Consider the following 21,921-nt stretch of genomic DNA (forward strand, 5'->3'; position numbering starts at 1 on the left):
GTCTGGATAAACGAGTCTGGAGTTCTAGAGAGGGGTTGGGCTAAAGATAAAAACTGGGGAGTCATGGGTCCATAGGTTGTATTAAATCCAAGGAGCAGAAGGAGGCCACCCAGGAGAGCACCAAGATAAAGATAGGAAGCGACCACAGTAGCCCTGGGCACTCCAGAGGGAACCACAGGCAGAAGAGGCTGAGAAGGGAAAACAGCAAGATGAGAGGAAAAGCAGAGGGGTACCGGATCCCTGTTAGAGGAACAGAAGAGGTCAGCTGTTGAGAGCTACTGGGAGGTAACCCTGGATAAGAACCGTAGAGGGACTTCAGCTATGGAACGCTCTGTTGTCATTCAGTCATAAATAATTTATATTTTCTACTTTTATTTTCTCTTAAACCATTGTAGCAGGAAGCTTCTAAGATGGACGCAAAAACTCTTGCCTGCTAGTGTTATGCCCATGTGTATTCCCCTTTCGTTGAGTGAAATCCTTCAAATAAATAGTAGTTCTGAAGTTCTAGATGCCACTTCTGAGATTATGTTACAAAGAGACTGGCCTATGTCTTGCTCACTCTTTCTCTTGTTGCCTCATTCTGAGCGAAAGCTAGCTGCCATGGTGTGAGCTTCCCCAGGTAGAAACCCCCATGGCAGGAACTGACGTCTGGCAAACAGTGAGAAGCTGCGGATTGCCGTAGTCACGTGAATGGACTTGAAAGTGGATTCCCCGAGGACTGGGAACGACCACTCGTGTGAACTTGGAAGTAGATCCTTCCGAAGTTGAGCCTTCAGATAACTATAACCCCAGATAATAGCTTGATTGTAGCCTTATGGGAGACTCCAACCCAGAGGCACCCAGCTAAAGAAGCACCTGAATGCTGGACCCAGAGAAACCATAATACAACAAGAATTTTTTTTTGAGCTGTTAAATATTGGGGTAATTTGTTACACAGCAATATATAACTAATAGAATCATGAATTAAAGAAAAGTATGTATTCTAATATCTCAAATAAGTGGGGCAGATGAATTTATATGATTTCTAATTTTATTTAATTTTAGTTAGGGAATATATTTTGTGTAATATTGATTGAAGATTCTTTTATGTTCTGGTAGCCAGTCAGTATTGATATAGGTTTGATAATATTTAACATGGAGTTGAAGATAGTAAGTGTTTTCTCTTTGTATGGGACAGATATGCAGCTTATTATTTTGTTTATTCCCATGGTTGATATTCAGCTGATTCAGACTTTGTACTTCAAACTGATTGTTAAAGTCTAACATCTCTTCTGCTTCGTTGACACCTTCATATGATGAATCAGTGCCTTTGTTACTTTGGCTATTAAATATTTTTTAGTAACAAACAAACAAAAAGAACAGTAGAGGGATCATGCGTGATAGTATCTCTGGCCTCAGAAAAACAAAGGTGAAAAGAAAAGTCATTCCCGATCCCCCTTACCTAGTCTAAGTTTTACAAAATCTCAGAGTTAGCCTAGAACCCTTGTTAATGGCACATAAAATAGAGCCTTATAATTTGGTATCAATCCACGAAGTTGAATTGATAGCACGAATTTCCATATGGATGAGACCTAAAACAATTTTCAGGTTTTTTAATAATTAAAAAGAGAAAAATTGTGGCATGAGCAAGTGTTCCTATTTAACTTGAAATGTTTATACAAGAAATATGTTTCCTCTGTTCATTCAAGAAGCATTTATGACCACCTACTACATGCAAAACATTTTAATAGGTGCAGGAACTGCAAAGACCTTATGACCTAACAAGGGAGGTAAAGGATGTCTGAAAACAGCAACCGTGCATGGCTAGCAAACATCCTTTTACATGGTGGGCACTTCCTAATTGCTTCCTATGTAGCAGCTCATCTCTTCCTTACAGCAACCTTACGAGGTAGTTACTATTATTCCCCCTTTCTTATGTATGAGGAAACTGAAGATAAGCCCCACAATAATTATTTTAGGAGGTTAGAAGGTGGCCCGTCACAAGAGAGATACAGAGTTCAAGTGCCCCTGCTCCCTTCTATTTGTGTGGCTAATGGGGGGCTGGCTATTACTGTGAGCTCCCTCAAGATGAAAATGCAGGCTCCAAATGCCTCTTCAGACCGGATCTACGTGCTGCTGTGTCACCCGTTCTCAGATCATTAAGGTAAGGCTCCGCAGCTAACGAGCTCCCCCGTGCCTCTGCCTGTTTAGGAATCTCAGCTCCGCGGGGGAGGAAGCGCGAAGGCAGATGCGATCCTGTGAGGGGCTGGTGGACTCTCTGCTGTACGTGATCCATACGTGTGTGAACACATCTGACTACGACAGCAAGGTCAGTGCCCGCCTGGCCGTGAACGCCGCGGTGGCAGAGGACAGCAGCTGCCGGCCGCCACCGTCCACGTGCCATTGACTCTTTCTGGAATTCTTGACCATCTCCTCCTTGTTAGGCCATGCTCCAGATTAAAGGGAGACTGTCTCAAAGTAAATAAATAAAGGGAGACTGTCTCTAAAAATTACAAGTTAACAGGGACATGAGAACTTAAGAAAATAGCCTTAGAACCATGAAAACTGAGTGACTCCATGTGGCAAAGGATCGACCAGGGTCCAGACCTTCTCTGTGGTTTCTCCTGGGCTCATCATCAAGGTGATGGCCCCACTGCTCTTTCGTCCAGTTCCGTATCCCCTGCTGCTACAGTCAGATCCATCTGGATCTAAGTATCTACTGAATAAAAGTTCCTGGTCCAGGCACTGGAATCCCCCCAACCTCTCTTCCCTTCTTGCCTCGGTACCAACTCTGGATGCCCCTTTCTACATGCGGTTGCAGTCTTTCACCCACTCCCTCTGTTACCAGCATGTCCCCCTTATCCTCCCCTCCTATTTCCTCCATCCCGGCCCTCTCACAAGGAATTCTGCTCATCATTTTTCAGCTGTGATGCCTTCCAGGGTCTGCCCCAGCATCAGGGGCCGGGGAAGGTGGGGAGAAACAGGAAGGAGGGACTAAAAGTGTCAGGGGTCCCAAGGCAGGCCGGGCACTTGTTCAGGATGGGCTGGACGAAGAGGGGCCACAAACAGGCCTGGGGTCGTAAACAGGGGTCTAAGAGGAAAAAGAAGACTGAGTGGTAGGATTGGGGGGGAGCTAGAGGAGAAATTCAAAGTGACAGCCAGGTTTTTATTTGAGCTCCAACTGAACCAAAAGATCTGCAGATGAAATTGAGAGGAATAAGCAAGTTAGAAGGGGAGCTCGCTAGGCAAAACTGAACTTGGTTTTAGACACACTTGGTTGAAGTGAGTTAGCCTCCCAATTAGAGGCGTGATACAGACTTTGAGGAACAAAAGACCATGTACAGAAGGCAAAACGTCAGCAGAGAAAGAGATCAGATCGTGGAACTTTCCACGGGGGGGGGGGAGATGGAAGGAGACGACAAAGATGGCACTTGCGGGGAGGGGCTGTGCCCAGGGTGGAGGCTGGTCACACCCGCTGTCACGATGAGGATTCCCAGTGGTGAGAAGGGGGGGGCTCGGGTAACTTGGGCGCATCTCTGCCACTGCGGCAGCCCTGAAGCAGAACCCTGGGCATTTTCTTCTCCAGAGCCTTGCACAGTTCCCTCATCAGGCAGTCAGATCGTCAGCTGCATTGCGGATGGCTCTGCACTCTGTCATTGGGTGTCCCGCCAACAGTCTGGAATCACCGTTCTGACCTTAGACTGTTGCAGTTCCCATAAAGGGAAAAGCAGTTCTTTCACGTTCTACATTTCTTTACTATCACTGGTGCTCAGTACAGAAACACTTTGCACTAATGTGCCACAGTGGTTTTAATCCTACACTGTGTTGGGTTTCAGACCGTGGAGAACTGCGTGTGCACACTGAGGAACCTGTCGTATCGGCTGGAGCTGGAGGTGCCCCAGGCCCGGCCGCTGGGGCTGAACGAATTGGATGACCTACTCGGAAAAGAGTCTCCCAGCAAAGACTTGGAGCCAAGCTGCTGGGGGAAGAAGAAGAAGAAGAAAAAGAGAACACCACAAGAGGATCAAGTTAGCATTTTACTTGACATGAAACTCTAAAGTTTCGTTTCCTCTGGGAGTGAGAAATCACATATTTGGCAAGAAAATATTTTTTTCTCATGATGCAGTTTTTCTGCTTAGCTCTAGCTGAGTCTAGCAGAAAGGAACGTTTTCAGGTGTTGGACACTGTGTTCACATATTTGCTTCCACTAATGCGTGCTCTTTGTCTTTCAGTGGGATGGAGTCGGTCCTATCCCAGGACTGTCGAAGTCCCCCAAAGGGGTTGAGATGCTGTGGCATCCGTCAGTGGTAAAACCATATCTGAATCTTCTAGCAGAAAGTTCCAACCCAGCCACCTTGGAAGGCTCTGCTGGATCTCTCCAGAACCTCTCTGCCGGAAACTGGAAGGTAGGATGCCTTCTACGTGTGCACACTTCTTGCAGTCAGATCAGCAATGATCATGGAAAGGGACACGGTTGTTTAGAGTTTGGTAAAGCGGGGGAGGAGAAAAGTAGGGAGACAGCAGTCGGCTCTGGGGATCCAAGGATGAATATGACGTAGCCCTTCCCCATGAGAAGCTGAAGGCTGGCGAGAAAAACAGACAGATGGAGCCAGTACAGTGTAGACCCCATGGGATATGTGTGCGGCGGGGTCTTGGAAGAGGACATCTAACCCAGCCTGGCAGGTGAGGGAGAGGCAAGGAAAGAGGGGAGCCAGAACGTAGGGAAGGGTTCCTGGAAGGGTAGTGCTGCCCAAATGGAACCTTTAAGAATGAGTAGAATTAAGCCAGCAGCGTCGAGGTCGGGGTGTACAGGGAACCAACCAGATAAAGGGACAACAGGGGAAAGGCGTCACAGTGAGGATGCCGTGGGTGGAGGCTACAAGCCGCTTGCCGGGACGTGGAGGGCGGGATGAGGAGTGCCCCCGTGGAGCTGGGCCTCATGACCAGGCCTGACGGCCAAGCTTCAGGAGCTGGGACCCAACCTTCGGACCAGAGGGGCCGCTGAAAGGGTTTAAGCAGACCAACGACACAGGCTGATGTGGACACTGTTGGATCCCGTCTGCAGCAGCGCAGAAGGCGAATTTGAAGTAGAGGAAAGTTGAGGCTGGGATTCTGTAGGGGAGTCTGGTGAGAGATGCCGAGGGCCTGAATTAGAGCTGAGGCTGGGCCGCCATTCCTGTCTCAGACACTTATAGAACATACACATGGCAAAGTTTCCACCTCCACTAATACGTGTGTGACTTCTTTAGGAAAACTGAAGGTGATTTCTACTGTTACCACTATAAGCAAGTTCTCAAAACTTTTTAAATGTCATCTAACAACTTCCCAGACAATCCTTGTTTGAAACAGTTCAACCTCTAGAAATTTCCTAACAAGTATATTTTAGTAGAATTACTATAATGCTTGTTTTTGACTACTTCCTCCATCACCCCCTCCCCAAATGAAAATTGGCCATCATTTTTTCTGTGAGAGTGAAAAGCATTGCTAGGCCTAGGTAAGGTTTATTTCATGCGGCCAGATGCTCTAATGAATATATACAGATAATTACAGCCTAGCGCTAAGACACCATGGCTATTTTGTTATTGTTCTTGATATGTGTGTGACTGAGTCACTTTGCTGTACAGCAGAGGCTGGCACAGCACTGGAAATCAACTATAGGTCAATAAAAGTGAATAAATAAATAAATTTTTAAAAAATTAAAAGTGCTGGGCTTCCCTGGTGGCGCAGTGGTTGAGAGTCCACCTGCCGATGCAGGGGTCACGGGTTCGTGCCCCGGTCCGGGAAGATCCCACATGCCATAGAGCAGCTGGGCCCGTGAGCCATGGCTGCTGAGCCTGTACGTCCAGAGCCTGTGCTCCGCAATGGGAGAGGCCACAACAGTGAGAGGCCCGCGTACCGCAAAAAAAAAAAAAAAAATTAAAAGTGCTAATAGCTTAGCATCTTAAGTGCTGGCTCTGGAGCCAGACCCCTTGGCCTTGGATCCTCCCCCACCCCCCTTACTAGCTGGGGGCCTCAGATCTCTCTGTCCTCAGTTTCATCATCTGTAAAATGGAAATAATACCTACCTCATTTGGCGGTTTTAAGGATTAAATGAGATAAATTTGGAGGACCCAGGAGAGGGCCTAGCACATAAGTATCAAAAATATTTATGTTGGTGACTCAGTGTTCACCTCCAGCTTCTTATGACCTGAGACTCATTTGATGATAATAAGAAAAAAGACAATAATTAAAATAGATACGATTTGAGTTGTAGAATTTTATTTTCTGGGATCTTTAGTGAATAAACGTTAAATGGCAAGGTCGTTTAAAATATAAACATTATATGGAAGTGATTTCAAAAGTGTCTAAAACAGTAAATCAAAATATTGGCCCTCATTAAGAAAACAAGATAAACATGGCCACAGATGTGATAAGTCAGAAGCTATCTGGGAGTGGTGATGGCTGTAGTGCTCTGGAAGGGAGGCGCCCAGGGCTGGGCTGAGCCAGTTGGTCTCCAAGCGAGATAGGTGTTGGTTCTGTCCTTGCAGATTTCAGAGAGAGAAGTTGCCAAAGCTGCCCAAGTCCTTTACCTGATAGCAAGTCATGTATTCTATTTCTCTTGCAGATATCATTTGATTTGGAAAATAGGAGTATTGACTTCATCCGAAGGAAGCTAATAGGATCTTTGAAATGCATCTTTTCCTTTTATTTGTGTTATTAGAATAATCTATTCTGTTGGTATTAAGGAGACTGAGTAGTCAGTCACATATTTTCATGTTCAAAATAATACAAATGGCTGGAAGATCTGTGTCCTCGTGTCTTGACCACAGCAGGAAAGTATTAGATGTTTTATGAGCAACATTTTTCAATTATCCTAAATTTTGAAAGACAATTTGCATTGGGAAAAATGTCAGTGAAAACTCAAAACAAGATTAAAGACCCATTTTCAAATGTTACTTTTTTTGTTTATTTGTTTTCTCGATGATTTAGTGTTCGTTCCCAATTCCTACGGTGCCCAAACTGACTCACCTTACACACTTGCCTCTTAATCACAAAAGAAGTTCTTGACTGTGGATTAAAAAAAAATAGCAGCAGCAGCTAACTAATCTTGAATGGTAAAGCATTTTGCACACAAATATACTTACTTTTTCACCAGTGTGTATTAATTACAATGCTCAGTGTTCCTGGAGAATTCCTCTTCTTCTGAGGCAAGGGATTTTTTTCCAAGCAATTTCCCTGAAAGGTTACTAAACTGTAAATATTGTTGCAGAGAATACAGGGGAGAAATGACTTGATGGAAACAGGTTCTCCTTTAATGTGCACTGACCAGTTACCCTCTCTGCCATCCTATTTATAGCCTCTGGACCTGGCCTGGGGCCAACTGCAGAGAAGACACGCCATCCGTCCTTAATCATGTTTATGTAGCTGAAGTAGAAAATAATCACTGCCTTCTCTTTTCTACCCAAAAATATCTGCCAGATGGTGGCTTGAGCTTTTCAGGCTTTGGGATTTCTTTTTAAATCAGTCATCCTAGCTTATCTTTCTCCCAAACTGGTTTTCTCCTGACTGGCATCACAGATGTAATCTCCCGTTGGAAAGAAAACATTTAATCTATTAGTTTATCTTTTGGAAACATCTTTTTTTAGGCAACAGTAACATCTGAGAGTTGAACTCTGTTTTATATTACTTATTACCTTGTTTTATTTCCTAGTTTGCAGCGTACATCCGAGCAGCTGTCCGCAAAGAAAAAGGGCTCCCCATCCTTGTAGAACTTCTGAGGATGGATAATGATAGAGTTGTTTCTTCTGTGGCGACTGCCTTGAGGAATATGGCCCTAGATGTCCGCAACAAGGAGCTCATAGGTATGTTCTGGTGACCAGGTGAGCTATAAAGAGAGAAACAACAGCGTTTATAAAACTCTTCTTTTGATTTATAAAAATGTGACATTTAAAATGATTAGCAACTCAGTCCTAGTCCCCGGTGTCTTGGCATGTTTGGTGCCCGTGTGTCTCCTTTCTGACCATTCCTTTTCAGCAAGAGGCAGCCTCATTCATTAAACACTGGATCAGGAAGGTAAATTTTCAGAAGAGCTAGCAATTTCAGTCATACATTATAAAACTGCTTGGTAGATTTGGTGTATCTGTTTTCCCAGAGAGTCATTTCTTGAACAACCAAAAAGGTTTAATTCTCCCTTTTCTGATTTTTGAGACGTATCTGCTAATTCTCCAACACTACCGTGTTCTAAATTAAGAAAAAGAAATCACATGAATGTTTTATAGCTTTTCCCTCTCACATCTGTGTAAGTGCTCGCCTTAAAACAGAGGCACTGTTCCGAGGCCTGACCCCAGGGCAGGGTCGGGATGAGGATAAGGCAAGCGAGGCACACAGGGTGCACAATTTTAGGAGGCATTCACCCTTGGGTCCATCCAGACGTCGGGTTGGCGCTTGCATGAACTTGAGAATGAGTGCCTCTTCAAAGTTGTGCACCCACGGCAGCTTAGCTTGCTTACCTCCAGAGCATGGCCACATCCCAAGCAGAGTGTGGGGAAAAGAAAAGATCAGAGACCCTCCAGTGGACCTCAGGTTAAACCCTGGATGTGCTGCTCACTGGCGGTATAACCTGGAGTGTCCTGTATGGAGCCCATGTGGGCTTCATTCCTTCATCTGAACTGAAAACTCTCCCTTGGTTCCCATCTCTGAAAGGGAGCTGCCCATGCCTGCACTCGTCACCGTGGGCTTGCTGTGAAAATGCCCCTTGTAAACCCCCCAGCTCCACGCCAGTCCTACAGCCGATGACAGGTCGGGGAGAAGGAGGGAAAATTTGACAAGATCTTATGTGGATTAGTGGATATATATTGAACTCATATTAAAATACACCTGCCATGATAGAGCAAGACAAAGGTGGAGAGAGAAAAGGAACAAGGACAACAATGTTTACCTCAGAGAGTGTCTACGAGGAGTCACCACGGCCCCTCACACAGTGCCTGGTAGACGTGCTATTTTAAATTATTGCCTGGATTAACCTGCTCTTAAAACACTGTCTCTTTGGGCCAAATTGTACCCCCCGGAGAGGAAAGGAGGCTCTTCCATGCCCTGTTCATAGCCAGCTCATGCCTGATTCCAATAGATGTGTTATAGCTCCAAGATCCCACATTTCCTTGAGAGAAATCCTTTAGGTCCCTAAAAAGATATTTTTTAAGTTATTTGTTACATCTATATTATTTGAATTTCTTATAAGAAGCCCGTATAGTTTGGGAGTTCTTAATGCTAAAAAACAGTGTTGGCCACACACACCTTGTGTCCTGTAATTCCACAAATGGGAGGAGAGAGATGGGAGAGCAGAGGGTGCACAGCCAGCTCCATGAGTGCTAAGACCTTGGGGAAGAACGAATGTATATTCAGGGGCGTCGCCTTCTCTCGGTGCATCCCTGTGTTTTCTGTGAATGTCCTCACCCCCTTTTAAACTTTCACGCGTGTTTTCTCTCTCCGCTGATGAGCATTATTTTACCCAGCTGGAGTACTCTTGAGCTGTCTCAGGAGTCACTTTTTCTTGTTTCCCCATGAAGATCCCTGCCTTCCTGTGTGGTCTGAGCCCCTCCCATAATCAGTATTGGACTCTGATTTACCCAGCACTTCTGTTGCTAAGAAGCATGCCCTTCTCTGACCTCTTCACTCTCTCCTCACATCCGTCACCAGCGCTAGCCATGGACTTTCTCTCCAGAGCCGTTTTTTACGAGGAAACAAAGTTTTGTCAGTTCACAAAAGTTGCTGCATACTCAACTGAGTCTGACCAAGCCAGCTGTCTGGGCTGCAGGCTCTGAAGGGACCACTAGGGTCACTCACAGACCGAGTGACTGGCCTTCTCCCAAGCCTCCAGAGTGCAGTTTAAAATTGTGCCGTAGCAAAGTGACGAATTACATGTCGTGGACCTTTTGGTCATTCGTGAGTATTCAGAATCACCAGTGCTAACTTATCATCTGTTCTTAAAAACCACATTTATCTTCTGGCTTACAGTGTCATCACTGCTTTTCCACTCTTCCTAACAACGTTCTCTGTGAGTTATGCCCGCGTCTTCACTTTGACGTGCTGTAAATTATGCGGCGTGTACTCAGGCCCTGTCTTCTTCTGCTTGCCATTGTGTATAAATAGGTCTTCAATAAAAACCCCATTTAGCATCCACTCAGTTATTAGCATAGGAAGAAAAGCTAAGAAAATATTTACTTGAGTTTTAGTTAATTTCTTTTGTCTGCAGTACAGTTATTCCAGTTTGTCAGTCAGTAACTGAAATGGAAAAAGCTTGAGATAATCTCTTTTTGGAGAAGAGTAAGGGGAATTGAGGATCTGTACGGAAATGCCTCAGTAGCAAAGGGACACCCCAGCCTGGTCCTGTCGGGAACTTTATTATTGCACTACTTCTGGGACGTAACATGCCCTTAATCTTCATACCAGAATTATACTTCTGTCTTCTTTAAAAGAAACGAGCATGTTGTTACTGATGTCAGACCAACTGATATAAACCCTCAACTTGATAAAAATGTGGGATGACTTGGGAGATTGGGATTGACATATAGATATATATAGATATATATATATATACCAATATGTATAAAATAGATAACTAATAAGAACCTGCTGTATAAAAAAATAAGATAAAATTCAAAAGTTTTGGAAAAAAAAAGTGTAACTGTACCCAGTTCACATGTTGAGATCTAGAAAGATTTCATGAATTGTTTGGCAGCCTTACTTGGTCCAGCTTAAAATTTCTTCAAAGAAAAGTTTTTAAAGGCTTTAAGAGGAAGTTGTATTTCCTATATGATGCATAGGAACTGAATGGAGAGTAAAATTTACTGTCATAATCCTTTATTCTTGCTGTTAATGAAAATAGTGGAACTAAAGCAACTTGTTTGTTACACCCAGTTTTATACCCTGATTTACATTTTCTTTCAGCAATTTGCAGTAAGGTTTTATAAACCAATCATTTCTTCGAGCAGCATGGCCATAGATGTTAACCTGCCCCATACAGTTAAAATGTTTGTTATTTCTTCTTTACCGTGGATTTTTTCTTTCCGGTTATTGTCTCTTTTGAGGTTTTGTTTTCAAGAGACTGCACAGTCACAACCTTTCAATGACAACAATAACAAAAACCAGGTCCCTTCCAAAAGTGGAATGAGCTCTCTTTTGCCTCGGGCAGGTAAATACGCCATGCGAGACCTGGTCAACAGGCTTCCGGGTGGTACCAGCCCCAGCGTGCTGTCGGATGAGACCGTGGCAGCCATCTGCTGCGCCCTGCACGAGGTCACCAGCAAGAACATGGAGAATGCCAAGGCCCTGGCTGACTCGGGGGGCATAGAAAAGCTGGTGAACATAACCAAGGGCAGAGGAGACAGGCAAGTCTGCTGCAAGGAGATGCCAGCGCCAGGCCCTCATTCCTGTGACAAGGGCCTTGGTCGAGGATACACTGCTTATTGGGAAGGATTTATCTGTGCACTTCTCACGTGCCAATAAGCTAAGTGGTTTCCAGCAGTTAAAACCTGTCTTTTGCTGGGAGAGGTATCTGTGGTCATGTGGCCCCTTTTCTGCTCTTTATTTTCTTAGAGCATCCCTCACCCCTACCGTCATTCCTGTCCCTAAAGCCACATTTGGCCGTTTTGACTCCTGGAAGAATCAGACGTTTCATGAGGAGGAAAACCTGGGGCCCCATCTCCCTTGGACCTTTGGCTCTGCTCCAGGCTCCAGGGCCTGTTCTGCAAGAACATCTTCTTAAATCCTCAGTTCTGGGATTATTTCACCTAAATAATATTTCACCTAAAATCACCACGTGCAGCAGAGCCAGAGCCTGTTGTGTGGCCTCAGGATGTGCCCTGGGCTTGGATCATACCTCTCTTGTGGGTGACACCCAAGTGATGAAGCAGCAGAAGTAGGGATTAGAGAATTGGTGGCAAAAATGGAAGGTTTCTTGTCACGGAGCTATAGCAGTGACTGTGAATTTGCCTTAGTATCAGATCAGAGAATCCTTCAAGGAAGCTGGAAGTGTAGGGCTGCTTGTCCCATACAACAGGACAGTAGCCTCCCGATCAGTTGTAAAATGGCCCACCCGTCCCCCCACTCTCCTCCTGCACACGGCAGTGGCTTCCCCGGGGTTATTTACGACCCCTCTGGCATCTGACAGCCCCCCCGGAGCGGGTGCCTTGTCTTTTCATTCACTGCTGCATCCTCGGTATCTAGAACAAAGACTGGCCCATAGTAGTAAACATTTATTAATTGGCTGAGTGTCAGTACTAGAACTCACACTATGTGTACTTTTTTTTTTTTTTTTTTTTTTTTGCGGTACGCGGGCCTCTCACTGTTATGGCCTCTCCCGTTGTGGAGCACAGGCTCCGGACGCGCAGGCTCAGCGGCCATGGCTCACGGGCCCAGCCACTCCGTGGCATGTGGGATCTTCCCGGACCGGGGCACGAACCCGTGTCCCCTGCATCGGCAGGCGGACTCTCAACCACTGCGCCACCAGGGAAGCCCCTGTGTATACTTTTGAAGAATAATGTAGCAAATCATATTCTCACCCCGCAGAAACCACAGCTACCAACATTATTCATATTTCCTTTCAGTCCTTTTCTGTTAGGTATCTTTTTTTATCTCATTAGTAATAAGTGCAAACACACTCATTTTTATTTCAAAGGAAACGAAACATTACAGATAAAGCTAAGGCCCTGTCCCACTAACTCCCCCTCCAGCTCCCTTCCCCTCTCCTGTAAGAGTAACCGAAATCACATTTAGTGCTCCCAAAATTTTGTGAGATAGGCTTTATTCGTGAAAGGCATTAAAAACAGGCTGGAGAAATGCTGAACCAGTGCCAAAATCTTTGTATATTGAAAAAAAAGTCTAATTTTTTTTTTCCAATACAAGAGATTCAGAAAACCTGGATCAAATCAAGCTGTCTTCTGAACGTACACTTATTTTCCTTTTGATTCGCTCACCAAGCTTCTATCTCTTGCCCACCTGCCACGTGCTACAGCAGTGAGCAGTTCACACCTGCCCGCAGGTAGCTTACATTCCATGGGTGGAACAGACAAGGTACCAGTGGAATGAGCAGCGCCTGTGGATGGTGCTGAGTGAAAGGCAGATAATAAAATCGGGGACAGTGATTGGGCTTGCCAGGGCGAGGAGGGGTTGTCACAATTTCAGACACACTGGTCGGGAAGGCCTCAGGGAGAGGGGAGGTAATACCTGACCTTATTTTCCAAGTCAAACACTAGAGCACACAGACACATCTGTTTACAAAGAGGCACAAATGACAAGAAGGCAGTGAACATGTTTTATATGAAGGCCTAATAATGGGGGTGGGGGGTAACTTAAGTTAACTTGGGAGGGTCCTCAGACACTTGAGATGTGTGATCATGGTCAGAAGTCGTGGGCTCATCCCGACCACAGCTTCTGACCACAGAGCCAAGTGCCTGTGAGCCTCTCTTTGGTCCTTGCCACCTCTGGCCAGCCCTGAACTTGACTGACTCCCAGGTACACCTGATTCCTTGGTGGTGGTTTCTAGCAGCAGCCTCCTTGCCCCCTGGTCCTTGGAGTGATGGCCTCTTGGCCATTGCTTTGCTGCCAGAGTCTCTTCAAGTGGAGCCGCCCATGTTCATTAACATCCCCACTCTCTCCCTAGATCATCTCTGAAAGTGGTGAAGGCAGCAGCCCAGGTCTTGAATACATTATGGCAATATCGGGACCTCCGGAGCATCTATAAAAAGGTAACTTACAAGAATAGCTCTGGCATAATTAGCATTCATGAGAGCACACGCTCGTAATCATTTATTGTAATGAAATGTCATTATCCACTTTGAGAGGTTTCTTTTCCTCTTTTAACTCCACAGGATGGGTGGAATCAGAACCATTTTATTACACCTGTGTCAACATTAGAGCGAGACCGATTCAAATCACATCCTTCGTTGTCTACCACCAACCAACAGATGTCACCTGTCATTCAGTCAGGTCAGTGGGTAAACTCCTCTTCTTGGTGAGAGCATTTGTGTGACAGAACATTGTTTCCCATTCAGAGATCGAACGTACGCTGATTAAGCCTGTCACCTCCAAACACTGAGGAAAGGAGAGTTTGCTCTTCAGGCTGAAAGCCTCCTTTGGGAATTACATGGTATTGTATACAGCAGACCCACTCTCCTCCTTCTGCTTTAAAAGTTTATGTAAGTTTACACCAACTATGGCGCATAAAAGTATCCCGGGGTCCTCAATAGCATCTGTTCCCCCTAAGATTCTGCTTCACTAGGTTTGCAAAGGGGCCTGGGAACCTGCACTTAATAAGCTGGCCCAGTGATGCGGATACAGGAGAGTGGACGAACACACTTTGAGAACCACTAGGTTGTGCCTGAAAATGGCTGCCCTTGCCTGCCTGCAGGCCCTAAATCTGAAATCTCTTCAAAGTGATTTTTTTCGTTTTCTTGGTGAAAACTCTTAGAAAGAATCCCTTAGACGCGGGCTTTAGACCCATAGCCTGGGAGAGCCGTGATCTCCACCTGCGCCTTACTCCTCAGCAGTTAAAGCTTCATCCCCTGGCTGCCTTCCAGACCCCCAGCATCCATGGCTAATGGGAGCAGGCCCTGCGGGTGGCTTTACAGGAATTCCCTGTGATTTGTAAGTTGGGAATCTTGACAACCACACTACCTACCTATTGGTGGTGTTTAATTTGGTAGAAAGAATGTATTGAGGCTCAGACTGGGTTTTGTCGGGGGGGGGTTGTTTTTTGGGGGGTTTTTTTTTGCATGTAAGAACAGAATATTACTACCAAGTCGATTCAGTCCTGTAAATTTAATTCTTAACTAAATGAAACAGGAAAAGTAATAAATATCTTTTTCTATTCGGCTTTAAATCTCCCATTCTGACATATAAATATTACCTGTTGGATTCAACTGTGCTCCTGCTGGCAGTCTTATTTCTCATGTGGACAAATGTGACCAAAAAGACTAATATATGACTGGTGGTTCTTGTCACATAATTGGACGTCTCCGCTTGTACCAGGAATTTTTAAAAATTATCTCTGCCTACTGCATATGGTGTATATTTATGTCTTAGTTTTTAAATTATGAGTTGTTTTCTTGAAAGAGACCTCTGCTTGGTTTTTGGTACATCTTGCTGGGTTCCCAGGTGTAGCCTGAGGCTGTCTTGCTTTATAAAAATGCTCAGGATTCTTTAGAGACTCAGGAAGAGGGGTGCCCGGAGAAGCAAGAGAGTTTGCTGTTTAACGAAAGGCATGTGTACAGGCAAAAGAACAATTTCAGACAAATCAGGACATGGTCACTAAGCAATGAACTCGTTTTGAGGACCTCTTAAATATACGCACTGGACAGTGCTGACAGGCCCCGTCCAAGTTCCTAGGTCCCTCTCTGGATTCCATTTGAAGGTAGGATCTGATTCACACTTGTTTCTCCATTTATTCTGAGGACTGATCATCCACCCCTCAGCACTAGCACGGCATCTGCTTACGGGCACATCTCATATCTTGCTGATGTAATTATGGGAGGTGGGTGGCGATGGCCTCTGTCCTCCTACCTTGTAGAAAGTAGGCAGGATGAGAAGCACATAGACACTGCCCATGCATGCTCACTGTGTGTCAGTGAAGTGACTTTCTAGGGAAAATATTTTGATGTCAGTCTTCCTCCGAAAGCATCCGTGCACACAAAACCACTGGTAGCAGGGCCTGGGGCCTGCCGCTTTGAAGTGGATCCAGTGAATAAGTGACCACTCTTAATTACAAGATACTTCATTGCAAGCAAGATGTTTTTTTTAATGAGAAAAAGAAGATGTTTTCCTTCTGTGCAAAAATGTCCCAGCAGGACACCCATGGGTAGACACGTTATTATGAAATGTTTGGCTCCAGCTGGGATAAAAAAGCTGGGCCTTGGTGAGGCCTGGGCTTCTCAGCACCATGAGCTTGATGAGCAGGGCTTACGGAGTTTATAAATTTCCCTGACAGCTGATCACCATAAAAAGAATTATAAATTTTATGGGCTGGGCACTCTTATTCAGACACATTTAGAGATGCAGATATTTCTGAAATCATCAGAAATCAAAACATGCCGTAAAACATCTACTTACTGAAGAGCTATACATAACGGATAATAGATGGGTGTGTTACGAGTAAGTGAACTGAGATCATAAAGCAGCAAATGGAACTCTTGCATGACTGGGAAGTTACCATCACTCGGTTTCGAAGGCCCGAGCAGGTGGTTGAGACCCACCGTGTCAGTGGGGGAGCCGCATGGTCCCTGCAACCACGTGCTGTGGCTCTCTAGCAAGCTTGGGGGTTGACAGTGCTGATCCTCACAGTGGCCGGCCTGCAGGTCACCTCCAGAGACCCAGGGCTGGCTGCCCTACGACTCACAGCACCTCTAAGAGCTGACTTTAGTGCCAGCCATGTGCACTTCTAATTACTGACCTTTGTTTTTCCAGAGGGGACTTTCTAGAGACACTGACAGCCTGATTTCTCTTTCTTCTCTCTCTCTCCCTCCTCCTCTTGCCTCTCCCTTCAGTCGGCAGTACCTCTTCCTCACCAGCACTGTTAGGAATCAGAGACCCTCGCTCTGAATACGATAGGACCCAGCCACCTATGCAGTATTACGGTAGCCAAGGGGATGCCACACATAGAGGCCTGTACCCTGGTAAGACGCCAGTCGGGTGTGTGATAGAGTATCTCGAAAAGCCGCGTGTCCCCAGGCACTTGGCCGGTGGCCTGGGAGGTAACCTCTGCCTGCAATGAGATGGTCCCCCAGCAGCAAACCATGGTCCAGTCTCTGCATCTCCTGCTTCAGGGCCTTTTCCACTTGTTTTAAGTAAAAACAAGTGAGGGTAGTGGTCTGGTGACCGCACATAAAATGAGCACTGTATCCAACCGAGAAAGCATTTCCGACTCCCCTGCAGCGCAGGCCCTTTGTCCTGCCCCCCTCCCCACTCCCCTGTGTGTTCCAGAACCCTGAGCTCTGTGACACTTGGCAGGCCCACATCTCCTGGACTGACTCATAAATTCAAACCTGCGGATGGAGATTAATTCCGTTTACATTTTTGTGGAGAAGAGTTTGAATGAATAACAAAATATATAACGGGATTCTCCTCAGAGTGATTATTTTTTAAGAATAACAAAAATGATGTTGCCCAGTATTAATATTTTTATGTCCTATTCAGAAAGCCCTGCATATAATTTACTTAAAGAAGGCCAACCTGAAGGGTTACCAAGGTTTCCTATTGTCTCCATTCTCAACTATGTTGCAAATTAGTACTCTACAGGTTTCAAATGAAGCAGTGTGAGCTACCAAAAAAGGGGGGGAAACCCTCCTTTCTCAACAACAACCAAAAAAAACTGTTTCTTAAAAAGAAAGAAATAAAAACTGGTGGCAATTTAACAACTGCTGGGGGAGCAGTCTCAGTTGTGCTGTTGTCTTTAAGGTTGTGATTTCACAGGACTGTTTACTAATCAACTACTGTTACTATGGCAATTAATAGCTCAGAAAATTGCAGATGCTACATTTCAAACACCAAGCTCTTTGCAGAGGAAATGCACATACCAACTGAAGTGCATCGTTGCTTCAGGTTTGCGGCAGCCTGCTTTATTTTAAAGATCGCCTCCTTAGCATGCACGCCCTTCTGTATCTTCTTTGCTTGCTTCAATAAACTAATTTGCCTCAAATATGTTTCATTTTCCTCATTAAAAAAAAAATAAAATTCTTTGCTAGCCTTAACAGTACTTGAAGGGTAACCAATGACATCATTGGGAGTCTACTGTGGACTCATGAAGACAGCTATCTGATTACCAGGTTCTTTTTGTTTTGAAACATACTTAAATATGGTGGACACAAGGATGTGCCCCCAGGTGGCTGGCCTGTTAGAACACACCTGTGCCTGCTCCTTCCAGGACCTGGGATTTTGAATCAACGCTGTTCTGAGGGCATGGAGCTTGTTCCACTGTGTTTCCCTACCCCCTCATCTGACCCAGTTCTCTAGCTCAGAGCCCTGGAAAAGCCGTGTTCCTTGGCTCAGGGAGCAAGTCTGCTCTTCAGAGCCAGCCAGGGAAATCTTCACAGGTGGGAAGAGCTCAACCAGAGGTTGAGAAGGAGAGCTCAACCAGAGGTTGAGAAGGAACTCTTTTTGGATGAGCTATGCATTGGCATTGCTTTTTGGTGAAACACACAGCCTCTCTTTGCCATATTCATTAGCCCCTAAGAACCCTGGGTAAGCAGCAAGCAGGCTTGATCCAGGGCACCCAGGCTGCTGACTGGTCCGGGGCTGTGCTGGCACCGGGGAAGGCAGGGCCTGTCGGGGACGCCACCAGCCCTAGAGCAGGGAGTCCACACAACCTAATGGGACAGAGTAATGAGCACTAGTTTTAATTTCGTAAAATATTTTCTTACAGGCTCCAGCAAACCTTCACCAATTTACATCAGTTCCTATTCCTCACCAGCAAGAGAACAAAATAGACGGCTACAGGTGAATTTGCAATATCATTTTTACAGAAGGCCGATTAGCAGGGATCAACACAGTAAGGGGTCCGCGCCGGTTGACTTACCTGAGCTGGGCCCACCCTGCAGGGGCCGAGGAGCTTTCCCGGGGGAATCTCTGCTCCTCGGAAGCTCATCCGTGGTTTAAGCAAATCACTTCCACAATAGCCTTATGTCCTTGCATATCCGAATTGGTACCACCATGCCACTGATGGCAACCAGCTGAGAAGTCTTTAACTCCTATTCTTTGCCCAACAGTTTCTTTTCCCCACTCTTATTTTTTTTTTTTTTCCTGTTAATCTCTAAAATCTCTTCCATCCTGTGGGTGCGGAAAGGTTGGTAAGCACACTTCATTCTCTCTTCTCATTGTTCTTTTTTGTACATACACCTCTTTCTCCATCTTCATGACTCCCTCACATCCAAGCCTCTGTGGTTTGAAAACACCTGAGTCCACAGCCAGATCTCTCTTAGGCTCAGAGGTCAGAGTGGACCCAGCCCTGCAGGGGTGAATTCCACTCTCCATCACAATAGGGACTAGTGATTGTAACGTTCAATCTCTGCATTCGTGAGGGGCCTTGAAGTTCATTTTGGTCCTTCCTGATGCCATGTCCCCCTGGGCCATCTGATCTCTCCTCTTACCTTCCATTAACACATGAGCAACTGGGGGTTTCCCAAACAAGCCTGTATCCTGCTCTGCAGAAAAGGATGCTCTTAGACCTCCCTTCACATCATCTTTTCTCTGTAGATGGAAGAAGAAGAACCTTTCAAGTTACTCATAATCTTCTTTAGCCAGGAGAAATAGCCTCAGAATCGTAACTCTAATTAAAAAACAAGTTTAGCTCTGAAATCCTTATAATATTAGAATGCGTTTAGTTCCAGAGCATGGTGTTGATACCTATGTGATAAATATGTTACATCTTACTAAGAGGGGGATTTGGGCATGATCGGGGGAAAGACAGACATTAGAACCATTACAGTTTTTCTCCAAACATATTTGAAGAAATTAATGTGAGGTCAGAGATAAGACAACACAAAAGAAAATGAGGGCAGGGGTGGATGATGCCCACCTGTGTTTCACCTTGCTTCCTTACAGATGGAGTTATTATTAGCCCCAGCTTGGGGAAGTCTTTTCCTTTAGAATTGCATATGCTCACGTATCTCTTCTAATTTTGCTACTCTCCTGCCCAGAGACTGCCTTATTCCTTTAAAAGCACAGCCAGCAGGGTTTCCAAAGTGTGACTTCACCAAACTACATACTTCTTTTTTTTATATATAAACATCTTTACATGTTTCTTTTAAAACTGAGGGATGGACTCAATCTTCATCTCTGAGGTAAATGTTTTAAAAGATGGTTGTGCAATTACACAACAATCCAAAGCCCAAAAATCCAACCTTTAACTAATGTGCTAATGGTTTCCCTGTGTCAAAGCAAAAATCAAGTCTATCCTTTCATTGGGCACGCCCAGGTCACAGGCTCCTCCACAGCAGAGCACGGAACTCGGCCTCTAGTAAGGAGGGAGGTGTCTTGGGTTCTCCCAAGGCGCTGACTTCTAGAGGCCATAGGAAGGGACTTGAGCAAACTGCCGGCCTGCCTGTAAACATAGTGTAAAATCCCTACGGTCCACTAGTGAACATACAGTATGCACCAGAAACGACTTTCAACCATAAATTCACAAACACTGAAAATTGCTTTAAAAATATGAAGCAGGAAGCCCACGTTAATTTTCCCTAAACATGTACTTCCAAAAATTGCCTTGATTTATTTGCTTTTTCATTTTGTCAACAGCATCAACAGCTGTATTATAGTCAAGATGACTCCAACAGAAAGAACTTTGATGCATACAGATTGTATTTGCAGTCTCCTCATAGCTATGAAGATCCTTATTTTGATGACCGAGTTCACTTTCCAGCTTCTACTGATTATTCAACACAGTATGGACTGAAATCGACCACAAATTATGTAGACTTTTATTCCACTAAACGACCTTCTTACAGATCAGAACAGTACCCAGGGTCCCCAGACTCGTGGGTGTAGCATCAATGCTTGGGAGAGGAACTCTTTCTTTCTAACCTTGTTTGGATTGAGATGAGAAGTCCGTCTTGCTGATTTGCTGATGAAATGTGAAAGTGACATGGAAGGAATGAGTGAAGAGAATTTTTTTTTCTTTTTTGAGGAATTATCAGGGAAGTGAGGCAACCTTTGGGAGGGAGGACTTTCTAAGCTCTACTTAGGCATTAGATCTAATTACCTGTAGATTCTATAGTCTGGTGAAGGTGTGGGCGATGTGATGAGAGGTTTGTGAAATGGGTGAAATGAGATGGGGGATGTGTAGGTCAAATCAAATTAAAGATGATTTTTTTAATGTGAATAAGTTATGTTCTGATAGTTTGTACAGAAAAAAAAATAAAATGGATGCCCTTCATGTTTTATTGCTATTACTAAATGTCAAGATTGTATGCTATTGTGTCTTGTAAATTTCTTTTGTTGGTGTAAATATGGAAATGCCACATTGGTTGAGTGCCATCATTTGTAACGCAGTGTGTCATTTGAAAAGAGATTTGAAGAAACTGACAGCTTAAAAAACAAACGGGAAACCCAAGGAATCGTTAGCAGTTAAAAACAAACTACAACATCCTTTGTTTTCAAAATGAATAGTGTACCTTTGAAGCACAAAGTCCAGTCTGGTATAGCAGCGCCATGCCCATTCCCTTGCCTCTTTCATAGGACACTTCACTGCCATTTTCTATGCACATGAAAGAAAAATAAATGTGGAAATTTCATCCTTGGAAATTTGTTCCCTGTTCTTTTTTTTTTTTCTGTGTATGACACGGAAAAGCAGATTGATAAATGCGAATCTCATTGCATCATGTAGGAAACGGCTTAAATATATCGAACTATTTTGGACTTTTCCTAGTTCTGTACAGTTAATACACTTTGTGAGATGGACTATACCAAAGAATGAAGCTGTGAACTTTCCTCCTCTTTACCTATCTTAGTGTTTTTATTTCTTGGGTTCTGTTTTGAATCTAATGCCCATTACCGTTTTATCATGGTTTTTTTCCAGACTGCTGTATATTTAACACCACTTTTCAACGAAGAGAAATTACATCTGGCAGCCTGGCCCTAACTAAATTGACAGACTCCTTTGGGCATCATTTTAAGAACTCCATAACTACATAAGAACAGTGGTCGGGCATTTATTGGTTGGCACCAACATAATAGACCAAAACAAATTCTAAATTATTTTGCTGAGTGATTCCATGAGACAGAATAATTCCTGGCTTAGAGACAGGGTGGGGAGGCCCCAACCTGCATGGCAGGCAGGGGTCTTAATGCCAAACTGCATCACTTCTGAGCTTTTCTCCATCCTTGGAGACAAGAAGGGCATCAGCCCCGGGAGGCCCAAAGTCTGAGGCCTTCCCAAGTCTGGGGTTTCCACCCTGCATCTTACATGGGAAACAACCC

At 44.7% G+C, this 21,921-nt stretch overlaps 1 protein-coding gene across 17 annotated transcripts in view; it reads left to right on the forward strand.

Annotated features, from left to right (window-relative positions):
- Positions 1-21,246, forward strand: part of PKP4 (plakophilin 4) — a 961,933-nt gene extending 940,687 nt beyond the window's left edge. For 13 of the 17 annotated variants that reach the window (XM_049712690.1, XM_049712689.1, XM_049712685.1 and 10 more), the window contains 10 exons: positions 2,191-2,308; positions 3,816-4,007; positions 4,212-4,385; positions 7,670-7,820; positions 11,150-11,345; positions 13,619-13,703; positions 13,827-13,944; positions 16,497-16,625; positions 18,371-18,444; positions 20,242-21,246. In XM_049712690.1, the coding sequence (XP_049568647.1) occupies positions 2,191-2,308; positions 3,816-4,007; positions 4,212-4,385; positions 7,670-7,820; positions 11,150-11,345; positions 13,619-13,703; positions 13,827-13,944; positions 16,497-16,625; positions 18,371-18,444; positions 20,242-20,490 (1,486 nt within the window). In that variant the 3' untranslated portion in view covers positions 20,491-21,246. The remainder of the gene's footprint in view (positions 1-2,190; positions 2,309-3,815; positions 4,008-4,211; positions 4,386-7,669; positions 7,821-11,149; positions 11,346-13,618; positions 13,704-13,826; positions 13,945-16,496; positions 16,626-18,370; positions 18,445-20,241) is intronic. The other 4 variants (XM_049712696.1, XM_049712697.1, XM_049712698.1 and 1 more) reach the window with 3 other exon arrangements.
- The last annotated feature ends 675 nt before the right edge of the window (positions 21,247-21,921 follow it).

This window comes from Orcinus orca, chromosome 7, assembly GCF_937001465.1.
Source record: "Orcinus orca chromosome 7, mOrcOrc1.1, whole genome shotgun sequence".
In the NCBI taxonomy this organism is placed as follows: Eukaryota; Metazoa; Chordata; class Mammalia; order Artiodactyla; family Delphinidae; genus Orcinus; species Orcinus orca.